The sequence below is a fragment of the Rhinatrema bivittatum genome, chromosome 11 (assembly GCF_901001135.1).
Source record: "Rhinatrema bivittatum chromosome 11, aRhiBiv1.1, whole genome shotgun sequence".
Taxonomy (NCBI): Eukaryota; Metazoa; Chordata; class Amphibia; order Gymnophiona; family Rhinatrematidae; genus Rhinatrema; species Rhinatrema bivittatum.
Genome location: NC_042625.1, coordinates 20,032,075 through 20,050,390, shown reverse-complemented (window position 1 = coordinate 20,050,390; position 18,316 = coordinate 20,032,075). Strand labels below are relative to the sequence as shown.

Here is an 18,316-nt window from a genome sequence, read left to right as displayed (position 1 = left end):
CTGGGACCTGTCTGACTCGCATGGTGGCATTTTGAGCCTTTTACCGTGCGTCACCTGGGCCTACCTTTATGGCGCAGCATGCCGTTTTCAACCACATACGCGGCCTGCAGGTAGTTTTGAGCTTGCATGCAGCATGACGCCAAAACCACAGGTAATGGCTTGTGAGGCCTGCGGGGTTTGGTTCACACTGCTTAATAGTCAGCCCCTGTGCTCTGGCTGCATGGCAGGAGACAAAGGGACCTCGTCAGGGGTGCCTTTGGAAAAGAGGGCCCTCTCATCTATGGCTGCACTTCCGGGAAGAACACGGAAAGCTTCCCTTCTTGCAGGAGATCGCATGGCAGGGGCCTGCAGCCGCCAGAGACTCTTGGGATTCTCCTCCAACTTTGTCTCCTGTGGTACAGGAGGGATAGGCGGAAGGGGGAGATTTGGAGGACAGTCTTCTGGAATGAGGGACGGTGGATCCTGAGGATTTCTCACCGGGGTTTATGTTGCTCTTTCATAAGGCCTTCCTGGCATGGAAGGGGTTGAGGGCTAACCTCCCCATCGAATAAGTGTCCTAAAGTGGCACCTACTTGGAGGGTCCAGGAACCTGCTGCGACATCTGTGTGATTCGGAGGCTGATCCCAGGGATCTGGGTGACTCGGATGATATGCAGGAGGACCCTCCAGTCTTGCAGGACATAGATCCAGAGGTGGACGCGGATGTGGCTCCGAATGTGGACCCAGATGTGAATAAGGATGATCCAGATCAGGATGAGTTTCTGGTGTCTGAGGGAGATGACAGTTTAAGAAGGAGGAATTATGTCCCCTTATTCCACAGGTATTGCAAGATTTGGGGGTTAAGGTGACTCAGGAGGAGTCGGATAATGAGGGTGTGAATCCAGTTCTGGATGGACTGCAGGGCCCTCCTAGTGCTTTCCCTTGCCCAGAAAGATTTGCAAGTTGGTGAACCGGGAGTGGGACTTTCCGGAAGCGGATCTCAAGGTTGGCAGGGCCATGGCTAAACTTTACTCTCTGATGGAGGAGACCTTGGAGCTCCTACAGTTGCCGAAGGTGGATGCGGCAGTTTCAGCGGGGTACCAAGAAGACAACCATCCCGGTAGCGGGGTTGGCCACTCTGAAAGATGTTCAGGACCACAAGTTAGAGATTCAGCTGAAGAGGATGCATGAGGTTTCTGCTTTGAGTCTCCGAGCCACAGTTTGTGCCAGCATGATGCAGAGGGCTGCTTATGCTGTGTCCATAAGGCTCAGGAGCAAGCATCTTCAGGGGATGGTGGTCCCTTGCACTCAGTGCGCTTGGAGGCTGGTGTGGCTTATGTCGCGGATGCGCCGTATGACTTAGTGCACACTTCTGCCCGGAGCATGTTCTCGGCAGTAGCGGCTCACAGGCTTTTGTGGCTGCGAAATTGGTAGACTGATATGTGGTCCAATGCGCAGTTGTGTAATCTTCTGTTCACAGGAAAACGCCTTTATGTAGGGGATTTGTATCAGCCGATGAAGACTTTAGGAGAATTCAAAGGAAACAGGTTGTTGGAGGAAAAGAAGACCAGGAAGGTTTTCCCATCACGGTCCCATTTTCGGGAGTTGCATAGTTTCCGGGCAAGCAAGTCCTCCTCTGGTGCGGGAGCGAAGCAGTCTGGTGGACGGCAGCAGTCCTTTCGAGGCCCCCACAGTTCTTCCAGGGATAGTGCCGGCCAAGGAGCTGGTGGTGGAAAGTCATCACAATGAAAGTCAGCATCGCCCATTCCTCCGTAGAAGTGTTAGGGGGCAGATTGTCCAGCTTCTACGAGGAGTGGGCCAAGATTACCTCGGACCTTTGGGTTCTGGAGGCGGTGCGAGAAGGTTACGCTTTAGAAATTTTTCACCCGGTCAGGGAAGCCTTTCTGGAGTCCGACATTACCTCTTGAAGCAAGTGAAAGGCGGTGTGGGTAACGCTGCAGAGGCTGCTGCAGTTAAACACCATTGTCCCTGTCGCGCGGTAGGAGCTGGGGCAGGGAAGGTATTCAAGAAGAAAGGAAAATTACAGCCCATCCTCAACTTGCAGAAGGCAAACAGGGCCCCAAAGGTTCCTCGTTTTCGAATGGAGACATTGCCAACTGTGATTGCGGCAGTCCGCAGAGGAGAGTTCTTGGCGTCGTCATATCTAACGGAAGCATACCTCCATGTTCCCATTCAAAAGGATCATCAAAAGTTTCTTCAGTGTTGGGTCAGCACTTCAGGTTTCGAGCTTTTCCCTTCGGCTTGGCCACGGCGCCATAAGCCTTCACGAAGGTGATGGTGGTAGTGGCAGCTGCCCTTCTAAGAGAAGGGATTTTGGTACATCCATATCTGGACGATTGGCTTGTTCGCGCAAAGACAGAAGAGGAGTGCATGCGGTCGCTTCAGTGAGTCATGGATATCTTGCAGTTGTTGGGTTGGGTGATCAATATGGCAGTTACCTAGCCCCGACCCAGTCATTGGAGTATCTGGGGATGTTGTTCGGCACCCAGAAGGGCAGGGTGTTTCTGATTCCGGACAGATTGACAAAGTTGCAGGCGCAGGTGACGCGTCTGAGGCTGTCGGTGCTAACAGCCTGGGATTATTTGCAGGTCCTGGGATCCATGGCTTCCATGTTGGACTTAGTTCCATGGGCCTTCGCGCACATGAGACCATTGCAGAGTGCTTTTGCAGTGCACTTTTGTCCAGATGGAATCCTGTGTCAGAGGAGTATCATCTGCCTTTGCCTCTTCCACAAGAATCCAGATCCAGTCTGTCTTGGTGGCTTTCGCATCACAATCTGGAAAAGGGACAGGATATGGAGACCCCGGACTAGGCGGTGGTGACCACGAATGCCAGTCTCAAGGGTTGGAGAGCTGTGTGCCTGGAGACGACTGCCCAAGGGCTTTGGTCGGCGGGGGAGAGCTCCTGGTATATCAATCATCTGGAAACAAGAGCAGTCCAACAGGAGCTGGAAGATTTCCTTCTCTGGGTCAGAGGCAGGATGGTTCGTGTCTTCTCGGACATTGCGACAACAGTGGCATACATCAACCAGGAAGGAGGGACGAAATCACGTGGTGGCTCTGGAAGCCCAGCAGCTATTTGTCTGGGCAGAGCTCCATCTCGCGGGAATAGTGGCCTCCCATGTTGCAGGTGCAGACAATGTGCAGGTGGGTTTCCTCAGCAGGCAATAGTTGGATCCGGGAGAGTGGGAATTGTCCCCATAGCCTTGTATCAGCTGTGTGCCAGGTGGAGCTGTGTGCCAGTTGGAGCTCATGGCGACCCAGTCCAACGCAAAGATGGTGAGGTTCTTCAGTCGCAGAAGAGAGGTCAGCAAGGTGTGGTTGGATTTTTTGTTGTGCCCTTTGCCGACCGGGATACTTCTGTATGTGTTTCCCCCGTGGCCACTGGTTGGGCAAATTCTGTGGTGCATAGATTCGCACCCAGGGCCGGTGGTTCTGGTGGTGTTGAAGTGGCCGCGGTGCCCATGGTTCGCGGACCTCATACATCTCGCGGTAGAGGGACCCCTTAGGTTGGCCCATCTGCCTCGCTTGCTATGTCAAGGGCCCATATTTTTGGATCGAGAGAATCACTTCTGTCTCACGGCTTGGCTTTTGAGAAGCAGGCTGCGGCAGAAGTGCTATTCATAACCGGTTATTTCTACCCTTCTCAGGCCCAGGGGCCTGCTACATCTCTAGCATATGTTAGGGTCTGGAGAGTCTTTGAGTCATAGTGCCTTCAGAGGCGGTTCAAATCTCTAACTGTGGACATGCCTCAGATTTTAGCCTTTTTGCAGAAGGGATTATGTAAAAGTTTGGTCTATAACTCCCTCCACATTCAGGTTACTTACTTGGGTTCCCTTAGGGTCAAGTTGCGAGGGAGGTCTGTGGCTTCTCACCCTGATGTGGTTCAATTCCTGAAGGGAGTCAAGCATTTGCAGCCGCTGGTTCAGAAATTGTGCCCAGATTGGAACCTTAATTTGGTCCTGCAAGTTCTCTGTGGTGTGCACTTTGAGCGGGGCGACGCTGAAGGACCTCACGTTGAAGACTGTGTTTCTGGTGGCCATATGTTCTGCCCGGTGGATTTAGGAATTGCAGGCTCTGTCGTGCAGGGACTCTTTTTTAGATACTTCTAATGACCGGGTCATATTGCGAATGGTGATCTCTTTTTTGCCAAAGGTGATGTCCTAGTTTCATGTTAATCAGACGGTAGATCTGGCTTTTCCGGAGTGGTTTAAAGATTCCCCACAGGAGAGAAGCTGCATCTTTTGGATGTGTGTCAGATTTTATTGTGGTATCCGGAGGTCACTAATTCTTTTTGGCGGTCTGATCACCTGTTTTTGCTGTTCGGGGGGCATGAAGAAAGATGAAAAGGCTTCAAAGGCCTCAATTTTGTGGAGGCTAAAGGAAGCCATTTGTTCTGCGTATGTTTGTAAGGGTTGCAAGATTCCAGTGGAGCTGAAGGCACATTCTACAAGGGCGCAAGCAGCATCTTGGGCAGTGTGTCAGTTGCTATCTCCCCAGGAGATTCGTAGAGTGGCAGTGTGGTCTTCGCTTCATATTTTCACTAGGCATTACCGGTTGGATGTGCGAGTGCAGGAGGATGCTTTGGCTTGAGGTAATGTTGGCTACTACCTGGAGATGAATATCCTTATTCAATAATGCGACTCCAACATTGCTCTATGCTTCAACAGCAAGAAGAAATGTGGAAAAAAGGATTTGCAACCACATAAAAGCAGGGGAGTAGCTTGCTTGTTACGGCGGTTACTACCCCAAACCAAAAAAATACCTGATACTTCACTTTCAACGCAAATCCAGCATAGCTCTCTGCTTCAACGGCAGGGGAGGAAGTTTGACACTTCATGCATATCCAGCATAGCCCTCTGCTTCAACGACAGGGGAGGAAATTTTGTCAATTCACGCATATCCAGCATAGCCCTCTGCTTCAACGGCAGGGGAGGAAATTTTGACAATTCACGCATATCCAGCATAGCCCTCTGCTTCAACGGCAGGGGAGCAAGTCTGATATTTCACTTTCAATGCAAAGCCAGCATAGCTCTCTGCTTCAACGGCAGGGGGGAATGAAGAAAGGTGGATCTATATTCAGGTAACAATCAACAAGGACTGAATTACATAGTCTGAATAAACAGATAAGCATGGGTGTAGCTTGCTTATTGCGGTAGTTAATACCCCTAACTAAATTAAGCTATTTCACTTAGATGCAGGTCCAATACTGCTCTCTACATTAATGGCGGGGGTGGAAAGGAAATAGAATAAAAAAAGGTTACTAAGAGCCAAGAGAAACAGATAAGTATGTGAGAGAAAAAAAAGTGCAAAAGCTTGCTGGGCAGACTGGATGGGCCGTTTGGTCTTCTTCTGCCGTCATTTTTATGTTTCTATGATGCATCCTTTGGTAAGAGTGTTCTACATGCCGGTCTTTCGGGTTCCCACCCAGTTTAGGGGTGCTTGGGTACATCCCACTTGTCTGGTCTGATCTGGGTATGAACAGGAAAGGAAAACTGGTTCTTACTTGCTAATTTTCGTTACTGTAATACCACAGATCAGTCCAGAGACCCTCCCTGTCGCTGCCAGAAGACTGTGTTTCCTAATAGTCCATGTAAAAATTTTTCAAAGAGTTCTATACAGTTGTACATATGTTTTTGGATGTCTGGAGGTGACAGAGGCTCCAGCACAGAGGGTTCCGGCCCTGCTTTACCTGTTCACCCTGGGAGGGGGTTTGAGGTTCATCTTTGGCTTGGGTACAGGTCAATACTGAGGACTGTAGGTGGTGGCACTCTCGGATAAGTAGCAGTGCTTCAAAATTTTATTCTCTGCCTCCACCTGCTGGTAGGGATGCATAAACCCACTTGTCTGGACTGATCTGTGGTATTACAGGAACAAAAATTAGCAGGCAAGAACCAATTTTCCTATAATTCTAAAACACAGCACTACACAACTTCAAAAGAAGAAAATAGCATATTGTCTGTGATTCAAAGCATAGTGCATATGGGGGGTGGGGGGCGTCAGCATCTCAGATGATCTCAAGGTAGCCAGTCAATAATATAGTAGATGATGGCAGATAAGACCAGTTTATCCCATCCAATCTACCCAGTTGAGATTCTTCTGCTTTGGGTAGCTACACACACAAATTCCCATATACAACCCAACACCAACTCCCTCTTACCCCATGTCTTTTACCTGACCACTCCACCCTTCTCCCTCCTATGCTCTCCCAAGCTTTGCCCAGGCTCTTAAAAGTGCTGGATTCCATCACCTCTATTGGTAGGCCAGTTCAGACTTGTCATCTTCAATTTTGATTCTTACAAGACCAATATTTAATCCCCGCTCCCTTCCACATCTTTATCACCAAGTTTAGTAATAATCCACACAGTGGTCAAAATCAGCAAGGATGTTCAGAAAAAAATCCAGCCTCCTCATGCTCATTGAAGTTTAGGTTTTAACCATGAGCCCTCCATGCAGGTTACTTCCACTTGGAAACCCAATGCAATAAGACCACTGCTATTTTCAGTTAAGAGACCTAATATACCCCTACTAGGTCCTTACATTCTTCCCAGCAGGAATTGTCATGTATCGTCCTTGCTGTCTGTTTTGAGACTTGAGGGAACACAATTGTCCACCTTCAGTTACCAAGCACCCACTCTGAAATGTGTTGCCTTCAGACGTTCGTGCGGAAGTCAACTATCAGACATTTAGGAAGCTGATCAAGTCATAGCTATTTGATCGTTAATTTGACTGTTGTACTGTGTACAATTCTGGTTGCCGCATCTCAAAAAAGATATAGTTGCGATGGAGAAGGTACAGAGAAGGGCAACCAAAATGATAAAGGGGATGGAACAGCTCCCCTATGAGGAAAGGCTGAAGAGGGTTAGGGCTGTTCAGCTTGGAGAAGAGATGGCTGAGGGGTATATGATAGAGGTCTATGTGAATCGGTTATTTACACTTTCGAATAAAAGAAGGACTAGGGGGCATTCCATGAAGTTAGCAAGTAGCACATTTAAGACTAATCGGAGAAAGTTCTTTTTCACTCAATGCACAATAAAGCTCTGGAATTTGTTGCCAGAGGATGTGGTTAGTGCAGTTAATGTTTGAAAAAAGGTTTGAATAAGTTCTTGGAGGAGAAGTTCATTAACGGCTATTAATCAAGTTTACTTAGGGAATAGCCACTGCTATTAATTGCATCAGTAGCATGGGATCTTCTTAGTGTTTGGGTAATTGCCAGGTTCATGTGGCCTGGTTTGGCCTCTGTTGGAAACAGGATGCTGGGCTTGATGGACCCTTGGTCTGACCCAGCATGGCAATTTATTATGTTCTTATGCTATTACAGCTTGGATAAGAGAATTTGGGTATGCTATATCAGGTTATGGATGTGATGCTTCATTAGATTAGATTTTGTGTGACTAGTTGTGCTGTTTGTTGATGTTATTTTATTGTATTATGGGGAGAGGGGTTGTTATATAACTGTTAACCATTGTATGGTTTATAAATATTTTGCGTTGTTAACCACTGGGATGCTCTGGTAACTGGTTGAGTGCCTAAAGAAAGGGCTCACTAGTAGGAAAAGGAAAAATAATATTAACCTTTGTACAGATCTCTGGTGAGACTCCCCTTGCGTACTATGTCCAGTTCTGGAAAGCACATCTACAAAAATATATTAATAAGGTGGAGGCCTTTGAAAAAAGGGTCAGCAGAAATAGTTTATGACCTGCATTATAAAGCATACATAGAGAGACTTAAGGCTAAAGAAAGAGGAGATATGATACAAATGTTGAAACAGGCTTCATTAATGTACCAGCAGGACAAGGGTAGTCCTAAAAGGCTGAAGGAAGGGAGGATCTAAAGGAATTTCTGAATATCCGGGTGGGGGACTCCTGGAACAGACTTCCAGTGGAGGTGTTATGAGTCAAAATTGGGACAAAATTCAAGCATACACAGGATAGACACAAAGGTACCTAAATGGTGGGGGTTGGGAGATGAGGAGAAGCCCACAGATCCTGGTATTTATCTGCTGCCAGCTTTTATGTTTTTATGAAAGCTGATGGGAAAAGATGATATTAAAACATTTTTCCAAGCACTGTGAAATTCCTGACTGTCATGTTTTATTTTTCTTCCTTTTAGGACCTGACAAAATTAATGTATTGAAATTCTGTCTACATTTAGCTGAGCAGTGGCTAAAGAATACTCTGCCTCAGGTGTGTCATCTAATGCAAAGGAATGAACACTGACAACCTTATTTGGGAATTTAACTTGGGATTCTTCCCTGTGGCCCTGTTACCCTATTGTCTGCCTTGATAAACCTTGCTGTAGCTATGTCTGTCGTCTTCCTCTTCCCCTCCTATCTGCCAGTGTAGCCATGGTTTTTTCACCAACAAGCGAGCTACAGAACAGGAAATTAGCCAGTTACAGCTCAAGCTGCCTAGACATACCTTGAAGCAGGACCATGGACAAGGCTGTGACTGAGCTTTAACAGAAATAATTTCAGTGCAGCCTTTCAAAGCTAAAAGATGATGTTGGATTAGTGAAAGAAATGGATGCATAGTTTGTATTGCCAAGCAAAGGCTTCTGAGAGAGCCTGGCTGCATTAGGCGGCACAAGGGAGCACACAACTGATAATCCATAACAAATCTTCATATAAAAGCAAGAAAAAGTAGCTGTAAAAGACCCTATGACTTAGCAAGATCCGACTGTGATTTGCAGGCCCGGAGATCGGGAAGATAATGTTATGTAGGACTGGGATTTGGATGGAAACTAGTTTTAAGGTTCCAGATCATCTCCACTCCTCCAAGTGCAATTCAATTTTGAAATGGTATTCGGCAGCAAGAGTGGTGTAGTAAACATAGCATTGATTGCAGTTCAGGAGAAGTCCTGGGGCATCAGCTCAAGAATCTTCTCTGTCACTGACTTGCTGTGACTTGGGTCATGTCTCTCTTGTGTCCCTGTACCTTTAGGACCCTTTTTAAACAAGATGTTTGCCTTAATCTAATTTTCCTAGTCAGTAAAGTTTAACAAAATGGTTAATTTTTTTTTTTGTAACTGTTGCACCCTGCAGCAATTTACTCTTTAAAATCTAAAGTGAAGGAAATACTTTTATTCTGACTTCTCAAGTAATATTTTGTTAAAGGATAAAGCAAACGAAAATGCTAAAACCCTGCTGAAGAAGCTGAGAATGCAGTATGAGAGATTAGCCACTGAATATGTACTCATCACTCACAAACTAAACACAGAAGAGTATCTGAGCCAGATAGGGAAGCCAGCGAATCTGATCATCTCCCTTTATCAGCACAGCAGTATAGGACAAAGAATTCTAAAGCCAACTGGCCGAGATTATCCTGGTAAGTGTACAGACTTTGCTGCTATCAAAGAGATATACTCTTGGTGGAGGAGGGTTATAATTTAGGTGAAGTTTTCAACATTGATGGAAATCAGGGCTAGTAATATTAGCTAAAGCTTCCCATAATGGTGGCAGGTACTGTGCATGTTTCTTTACGTCTGCCAATAACAGTTCACCCATAGTTTCTCTGTTGTCCAAAACTTCTCTAAAGCTTGAGACCACTTTTTTTTTTTTTAATAAATCTTCGATCAAAGCAAGTAGTATTAGCTACTTAAGAAAAAATGTTAACTTCGTTTTCTATATACCAGTGACTTTGATTATGTTGGCAAGGAATATCCTGATGGGTTTTCTGAAGCTTTGTGCATATAGCAGTGATGCCTGTCATGCTTTGACCATCTCCCTCACCTCAAAAGATTTGCTTGTGCATTACCTAATAAAAAGTTACATACACACTTACTTCCTTCGTATTTACACTGGATTCAAATGATTCTGTATTCTTCTTTCCGCCTCCATAGGAGGTGCATTGTGCTGCATTGCTCTCTCCTGTTGTTCATCTAATATTTTATTTAATACACGATCCTTCCCTGTACGTACCAGGATCAGTCCAGACTCCTGGGTTTTGCCCCCCCTCTAGCAGATGGAGACAGAAGTTTATAAACAAAAAACTCCGCCTACATATAGGCTGGTGCCACCTACAGTCTGGCAGTATTCTTCTGTCTCCTAGCAGGTGGAGAGGGTGCAAAACCTACAGTCTGTGTTAGGCCTACGTTGGTTAGGTGGTTTTTTGTAAAAAAAAAAAAAAAAAAAAAGGTAGGAAAGTTTGTTGTTTTGTTTTCTAGTGGGAAGGGACCGCAGAGGCTTGCCTGCTGGTCCCAATCCCCGCCTCCCAGGGGAAGTTAGGGTCCTGAGGGGACTGTTCCCCCTGGTAGAGGCAGCCGAGGAGTGGGAAAGCCCCACGTACCGGCTTCACAGGGCTGGGGGTGATACCGGGGGTCCCGGCTCACTCCCCCCAGCCGGCTCCGGATCCGAGGTAAGCAGTAAAAAAAAAAAAAAAAAAAAAAAAAATTGTTTTTCATTTATTTTGTCTGCTGTGCGTGTGTGTGTGCTTGTACTTACTAGGCTGTGCTTGCTCGCGGTGACTGGGACCCGTCGATCAGGGGAGCAACTTGATTTTTGTCTCTCTCTGCCTCCGTTCGCCTCCGTTCGCCGCGGCAGTGTGAAGGATGCCTCGGCAGGCATCGTGCAGGGCCTGCGGGTCCGCGACAGGGAGGCTGTCGCGCGACAGCCTCTGTTCCGCGTGCGTGGGCGGCGGCGAAGGGGGGTCGGCGGTGCCTTCGGCGTCTCGGCGGGGTAGGCAGGACCGCGAGGTAGCAGCGTTCCCGGAGCGGACGGCGGCGAGTTCGTCAGGGACGGCGGCCATTTTGCCAGCGTTTTCGGCGGGAACGGCGGCCATTTTCTCAGCGCGGGCAGCACAGGTTAGCGCGGGCCGGCAGCCCAGCGCACAGGTGCGGGACCCGCCGCGTTTGTCCCCCCAGAGGGTATCTGGAGGTGAAGAAGGGCCGTTAGGGTTCAGGTCTCCTGCGGATGATTCCCCCGAGGATGGGGAAGAGGAGGAGGGGTCATCGGACTCCTCCTTTAACTCGCGGTTCGTGTTACTTATGCATAAGGCGTTTAAAGCACGCCGCCTGGCTCGGAAGAGAGGTCCGGGGGCCCCGGCTTCTGAGAGCGGAGCGCCAGCGGTCAAGGCCCCAAAGGCCAGTACGGGGGGAGGGGGGCTGTCTAGGCCCCGGCCCAGGCCAAGGCCTCTTCGTTCCTCTAGAGGGGCGGAGGGGCCTTCGCTCTCCTCGTCAGAGTCTGAGGCGCTGGCGGATCCGGAGGAGGATCTGGACTGCCCATCCCAGCCCCCGAGGGGGGTTGAGGAGGATGAAGAGCTGGAGCCTAAGGATGCAGGGACTCTGCACGCTGCGGATGGGGACGATCCGAAGGTAGTTCGGTTGTTCCATAGGGATGAGCTAGGGCCCCTCATCCCGGAAATCCTGGGGGAACTGGGAATCCCACTTCCCCAGGTAGAATCTCGTCTGGGTCAGACGGATCCGGTTGTCTTGGGCCTCAGGGGTCCCTCGTCGGCGTTTCCACTACATTTCTCGGCATCGGATTTGATGTTAAAGGAGTGGGATACTCCGGATTTGGGACTCAAGGTAGCTAAGGCTATGGATAAATTATATCCACTGCCGGAGGACGTTTTGGAACTTTTGCGCCTGCCAAAACTTGATTCGGCGGTGGCGGCGGTTACCAAAAAGACAACCATCCCGGTAACCGGTGGTACGGCTCTCAAAGATATACAGGATAGGAAGTTAGAGGTTCAACTGAAGCGTATTTTTGAGGTCTCAGCGTTGGGTATCCGGGCCGCGGTTTGTAGTAATTTTTCGTTGCGAGCCGGTTTACGCTGGGCACAGCAGCTGTTGGCGAATGAGTCTCTATCGACGGAGGAGGCGAGACAGGCGAGTCGTTTGGAGGCGGTCATCGCGTATAGTGCGGACGCTTTTTATGATCTCCTGCGCACTTCGGCACGGACCATGGTCTCTGCGGTAGCGGCGCGGCGTCTATTGTGGCTTCGTCATTGGGCGGCGGATGGTACCTCCAAGGCTAGGTTAGGCTCTCTTCCCTTTAAGGGGAAGTTGCTTTTTGGTAAGGAGTTGGACGATATCCTAGAATCCTTGGGGGAGAATAAAGCACACCGTTTACCGGAGGATAGATACCGCTTCCGGGGTGCTCCAGCCGCTCGGTCGCGGTTTCGTGGGGGCCGTAGAACTCGGGCGGCGAGAGGATCGATCTCTTCGTTCCGTCACGGTGCGGCCCGCCAACAATCGTACTCGCAGTCCTTTCGTGGGCGTCGATTCGGCCGTCCGGGGGCCAGTCAGGCTGTGCAGGGCAGTAAGCCAGCACAATGAAGTGAGGCCGGTCCGTTCCTCGGTTCCTCCGGTTGGCGGCAGGTTAAGCCGGTTTTACGAGGAATGGACCAAGATTACGTCGGATCAGTGGGTCCTAGAGGTGATAAAACACGGCTACGCGTTAGATTTTTCACGCCGTCCGGCTCCGGCTTTTCTGGTGTCCCCTTGCGGGTTTTCAGAAAAGCGCCGGGCGGTGCGGGAGACTCTGGCGCGGTTGCGCGACCTCGGGGCCGTCGTTCCGGTTCCGTCCGGCGAACTCCGACAGGGCCGGTATTCCATTTATTTCGTGGTACCCAAGAAGGAGGGGACATTTCGTCCCATCCTCGACTTCAAGAGTGTCAACAAGTGTCTAAGGGTTCCGCGTTTTCGAATGGAAACTTTGCGGTCCGTGATCGCGTCGGTCAGAAAAGGAGAGTTTATGGCCTCTCTGGACCTCACAGAGGCGTACCTGCACATTGGGATTCGACGGGAGCACCAACGGTTTCTCCGTTTTGCGGTACTGGGACAACATTACCAGTTTCAAGCGTTGCCATTTGGCCTCGCAACGGCTCCGCGCACGTTCACCAAGATTATGGTGGTGGTGGCGGCGAGACTCCGCCAGGAGGGGCTGTTGGTGCATCCATACTTGGACGATTGGCTGATTCGGGCCAAGTCGAGGACTCTTTGTCAGCTGGCGATTCAGCGGGTGCTGCACCTGTTACGCTCACTGGGCTGGGTGGTCAACCTGGCCAAGAGTCATCTGGTGCCGTCGCAATCCCTGGAGTATTTGGGGGCGGTGTTCAACACGTGTCAAGGCACGGTGGCCCTAACGCAAGAGCGTATCCTCAAATTACAGAGGCAAATTTGCAGGTTGTTGCACAAACCGGTCCCAGTGGTCTGGGATTATCTGCAGGTCTTGGGCTCTATGAACTCCACGCTAGAGTTAGTTCCATGGGCGTTTGCGCATATGCGTCCCTTGCAGTCCGCGTTGCTCTCCCGTTGGAGCCCGGTCTCGGAAGAATTTTTCCTCAGCCTGCCGTTGACCCAGGAAGCCAGAGACAGCTTGCCATGGTGGCTCTGCCAGGAAAACTTGAGTCGCGGGGTTTCGTTGGAAACTCCGTCGTGGACGGTGGTTACCACGGATGCCAGTCTGCTCGGTTGGGGAGCAGTCTGTCTCGGTCGAGCGGTTCAGGGAACATGGTCGGCTCGGGAGGCGTCGTGGTCCATCAATCGGTTGGAAACTCGAGCGGTGCGCTTAGCTCTGGTGAAGTTCCTCCCGCTTCTCCGCGGGCGTTCCGTCAGGATTCTGTCGGACAATGCGACCACGGTGGCTTATATCAATCGTCAGGGGGGAACCCGGAGTCAGCCGGTAGCGGCAGAAGCTCGGTTGTTGATGATATGGGCGGAGTCCCATTTGAGCAGTATCGCGGCTTCCCACATAGCCGGGGTGGAAAATGTCCAGGCGGATTTTCTCAGTCGGCATTGGTTGGATCCCGGGGAGTGGGAGCTCGCGGAGGACGCCTTCAGGCTCATTTGCGATCGGTGGGGCACACCAGCGATGGACCTGATGGCCACGTTCCGCAATGCAAAGGCTCCTCGGTTTTTCTCTCGTCGCCGGGAGACGTTGGCGGAAGGAGTGGATGCACTGGTAGTTCAGTGGCCGAGGGATGTGTTACTTTACGTGTTTCCTCCGTGGCCGCTTATCGGACGGGTGCTGCGTCGCATAGAGCAGCATCCGGCGGAGGTGATCGTGGTGGCTCCAGAATGGCCAAGAAGGCCCTGGTTCGCGGATCTGGTAAATCTAGCGGTCGAGGGGCCACTTCGGTTTCCGTTTCTGCCGGATCTCCTACATCAAGGGCCCGTTTGTTTCGACCTGGTGCATCGCTTTTGTCTAGCGGCATGGCTTTTGAGAGGCAGCGGTTGAGCTCTAAAGGATACGCGCCTTCCGTGGTGTCCACGTTGTTGCATGCCCGAAAGAAGTCTACGTCTCTGGCGTACGTGCGCGTGTGGCGACTGTTTGAGACTTGGTGTGTGCATCGCGGCACAGCACCTACTCGGGCGACTATTCCGGATATTCTGCTGTTTCTACAGGAGGGGTTGACTAAGGGCCTGTCCTGTAGTACTTTGCGGGTGCAAGTGGCAGCGCTAGGATCTTTTCGGGGGCGAGTGCACGGAGTTTCGCTAGCGCAACATCCGGATGTGGTGCGTTTCCTTCGGGGGGCAAAACAGTTACGCCCTCCGTTTCGTCCTCCGTGTCCGTCTTGGAATTTGAATGTGGTTCTTAAAGCGCTGTGTAAGGCACCGTTTGAGCCTCTGCGACACGTCACTCTTAAGGACTTGACGCTCAAGGCGGTATTTTTGGTAGCTATGGCATCGGCGCGGCGGATTTCTGAGCTGCAGGCTCTGTCGTGTCGAGAACCTTTTCTGAGGATTTCGGATTCGGGAGTCTCCTTGCGTACTGTGCCGTCTTTTCTACCAAAGGTGGTTTCGTCCTTTCACGTCAATCAGACGGTGGAGTTGCCATCGTTCGGTCAGGGACAGTCTTCGGATCCCTTAGCTAGGGACCTGCGGAAGCTGGATGTTCGGCGCGTCTTGTTACACTATTTGGAGAGTACTAATGTGTTCAGGGTCTCCGATCATCTGTTCGTCCTCCATGGTGGTCCCCGGCGCGGTAAAGCGGCTTCCAAGACTACAATTGCTCGTTGGTTGAAGGAAACCATTCGCTCAGCATATCTGTTGGCGGGGAAGCCGTTGCCGGTGGGTCTGAAAGCCCACTCAACTCGCGCTCAGGCGGCATCCTGGGCGGAATGCCAACATATTCCTACAGAGGAGATCTGTAGGGCGGCCACTTGGAAGTCAGTCCATACTTTTGCCCGGCACTATCGTTTGGATGTGAAGGCGCCAGGGCCGTCGGGATTTGGAGAAGGGGTGCTTAGAGCAGGCCTCTCCGGCTCCCACCCTCAGTAAGGGAAGCTCTGGTACATCCCAGGAGTCTGGACTGATCCTGGTACGTACAGGGAAAAGAAAATTAGGTTCTTACCTTTTGCTAATTTTCGTTCCTGTAGTACCGAGGATCAGTCCAGAGTCCCGCCCAGTATTGCGATTGTCTGCCGGGAGAGGATGTGTGATCTGTGTGCTGTTTTTTTGCTGGAATATGTTTGTTTGTTGGTTACCTCGAGTTCGGTACCCAGTTGGGTGGAGTTAAGATTCAATTTCGCTTAGTTTGGAGGTAATCTTCAGTGTTCGTTGGGTTCTTTGTTGCGGGTTCTCCTGCTACTTTGACATTAAGTAATACTGCCAGACTGTAGGTGGCACCAGCCTATATGTAGGCGGAGTTTTTTGTTTATAAACTTCTGTCTCCATCTGCTAGAGGGGGGGCAAAACCCAGGAGTCTGGACTGATCCTCGGTACTACAGGAACGAAAATTAGCAAAAGGTAAGAACCTAATTTTCTTTTATCTTCTCTTAAAGTAAAAGGGTATAATGTTTCTGAGAATGGAGGTGCTTTTTTTTTTCAAAATGTTCTTTTTGTTTGTGGCACTTTTATGATGGGGGCGAGTGGGTGCTCCTGTGTTCAAGCTGCAGTCCTGTTTGCAGATCTGAGTACTGACTGATGAAATGACCTAATGCAATTATTTATCAACAAAAATCTAAATGATTTATGTACTGCTTAAGTGATTAGTGGTGCATTATACACCTTCAATATTATATATACTGTTATACCGTTAGAGTTTATCATGCCTTGCCATGCCATAGTACGAGTCCTACCTAAAATAACCACAGTGCTAGGAGGGTTGACTTCATAACAGATGTGGCATCTGGTCCTTCCAGCAGATGGTCAACAGATCTGCTGTCAGCTTCCACATACCATTCAGGCTTCTCCAACTTCCCTGTGGCTCCTCATTACCACTTTTCTCTTATCTCCCCCTACATCCTTCCTCGTAACCTCCATTTATTGGACAAGATATTATCTGTAAACACCCCCCCACCAACCTTCTCCATCGTTAATCCTAACTCTTCATTTTCTACCTCACTTCACCATATAACTGGAATAGGATCCCTAAGTTGGTACGGTACATCTTGCTCCTTTTCTGTCCACATTCAAGTCCCACTTAAAAAATCACCTTTTTGAAGCTGCTTTTAGTTCTTAAACCCTGGCATAGCCTTGTTGAATTTAGCCATGTTTTTTTAATAAATACATTTTCTAAAGCCTCTTATTTATCTTGTCTAGTGTCTTAGCTTGTAAGCTCAATGGAACAGACACGTGTATCTTCACAGTGCTGCCTACTTCTAATGGCACTATAGAATTAACTAGTAGTAATGGTTTCAAAACTTACCACTTGTAGTATTTATATTCAAATGAATGAAATAATTAATGGATCATCTTAATTTTCTCTCCTCTGTTTCACCAATAACAAAGTTTATTTTAATGTAAATTTTTCTATAGATATTCGTACTGCAGCCAAGCAAATAGCAGAGCTTAACAATTTGAATATGACTAAAATCCGGGATGTGCTGTTAGAGAAATGGTTATGCTCAAATACGCAACCTGTCAGAGATGTAAGTATTGTTCCTTTGGGAGGAGTTTTCCACTTTTGTATTTGTATGAAGCTAAATGGTCTCTCTTCAGCAGAAAAAGTCTTGGTATTCCCAGTGGTATAGGGATCACTGAAAAAAGAGCTCTGTGGGTGTAATTAAAACCCTGGGGATTTTGGTCTGTCACCCTCATAATAATAACACGTGCCCATGTCCAGATGGCTTTATATCCCTTAAGAATTGTTTGAAAGGCTTTGTGTTTGTAATGTAAATATATCTTAAATTAAAAATATTTCCCTGAACATGACAGGGAAGAGGGGGTTCATTAAATTGGTTTTTTTTTAGTTGGGGGGGGTTCTTATTTGCTTGTGTTTCTTAATTATGTATTATTGCAGATGCTCCTTTATTTGGTGGGGTTTGATTTGGGATAAATATGAAAAACATCATGTTGACTGTTTTTTTTGCCAGTGAAATAATTTGACACTCTTCTGCCTTCGGTATCTTATGTTTCTATGATGATTGTTTGATTCTCAATAAACCTATTTGAACATAAAAATATTTCCAGGACATTAATTTTGCCAGTGTAATTTCTGTAAGCTTATTGCTCCAGAAAGTTCATTGGACTTTTAGAAGTTTAAATCCTGTAGAGAGAAAATGGTTGCATAAATTAGTGTTTTTTCTTTAGGAAATGTATTGTGAATGCTGTAGCTGCCAAAAAGATTTAAAAGTTTGTCCTTTGATAAAAATGATCTGTGGGATTCTTCAGAGGGGGCTTAGATCAGAGCTGTAGCCAGGCAATTTGGCACCTTTGGCCAGTTGAAAAACTGCGCCCTCACCCATTACACATGCATGACACCGCAAGTTGGGAGACTCTGTTAAATGTTTGTAAGCAATGCCCATGGCTAGTGCAAGGGAATTAGGTGCCCTAGGAAAACTTTACAGCCTTGCACCCCCCACCCCATCACACCCTCCTCACACACAATTAAAAATTATGCATAATACAGATTTTACATGAAAAAGAACATTCAAAGCACCGTCTTCTAAGGTAAAAAAGCAAAAGATATTTGGAACCTATATGGTATTAGGGCTGCGGTAATGCATCTCGGGCATGGGCATGACCCTCAGAGAGCCACGAGAAAAAAGAATTTCTATATCAAAACAGCACTACCTGCCAGTACTCAAACAGCAACAACACTACCTATGAAAGTTAATACTATAAATATTGCCATGGGGGGGGGGAAGGACTCTTCCGTGGGTAATCAAGATGCACGCATAGTTGTGAGGCTTTCTCCCACCAATCACTGTTTTGCACCATTGCATTGTTTTCATCTTGCTTTCTTATTACCTTTGGTGGCTATAGTGCTCCTTAACAGAACCAGATGGCGACTAAATGGAAAACTGCAGACCTAAAACAGTATTCCTTTAGCAAACAGACCCTTGAATCTCTCGGGGCTGATAGCAGGCCACCTGCGAAGCATAGTGAAGGCTTGGCCCTAGAAGCAACAGCATCAATTTTCCTCCATACTTC

General features: G+C 48.5%; 1 protein-coding gene across 3 annotated transcripts in view; it reads left to right on the top strand.

Annotated features, from left to right (window-relative positions):
• Window positions 1-18,316, top strand: part of KNTC1 (kinetochore associated 1) — a 422,937-nt gene that overhangs the window by 325,705 nt on the left and 78,916 nt on the right. For all 3 annotated transcript variants that reach the window (XM_029571458.1, XM_029571459.1, XM_029571460.1), the window contains exons 49-51: window positions 8,111-8,184; window positions 9,114-9,324; window positions 16,700-16,812. In XM_029571458.1, the coding sequence (XP_029427318.1) occupies window positions 8,111-8,184; window positions 9,114-9,324; window positions 16,700-16,812 (398 nt within the window). The remainder of the gene's footprint in view (window positions 1-8,110; window positions 8,185-9,113; window positions 9,325-16,699; window positions 16,813-18,316) is intronic.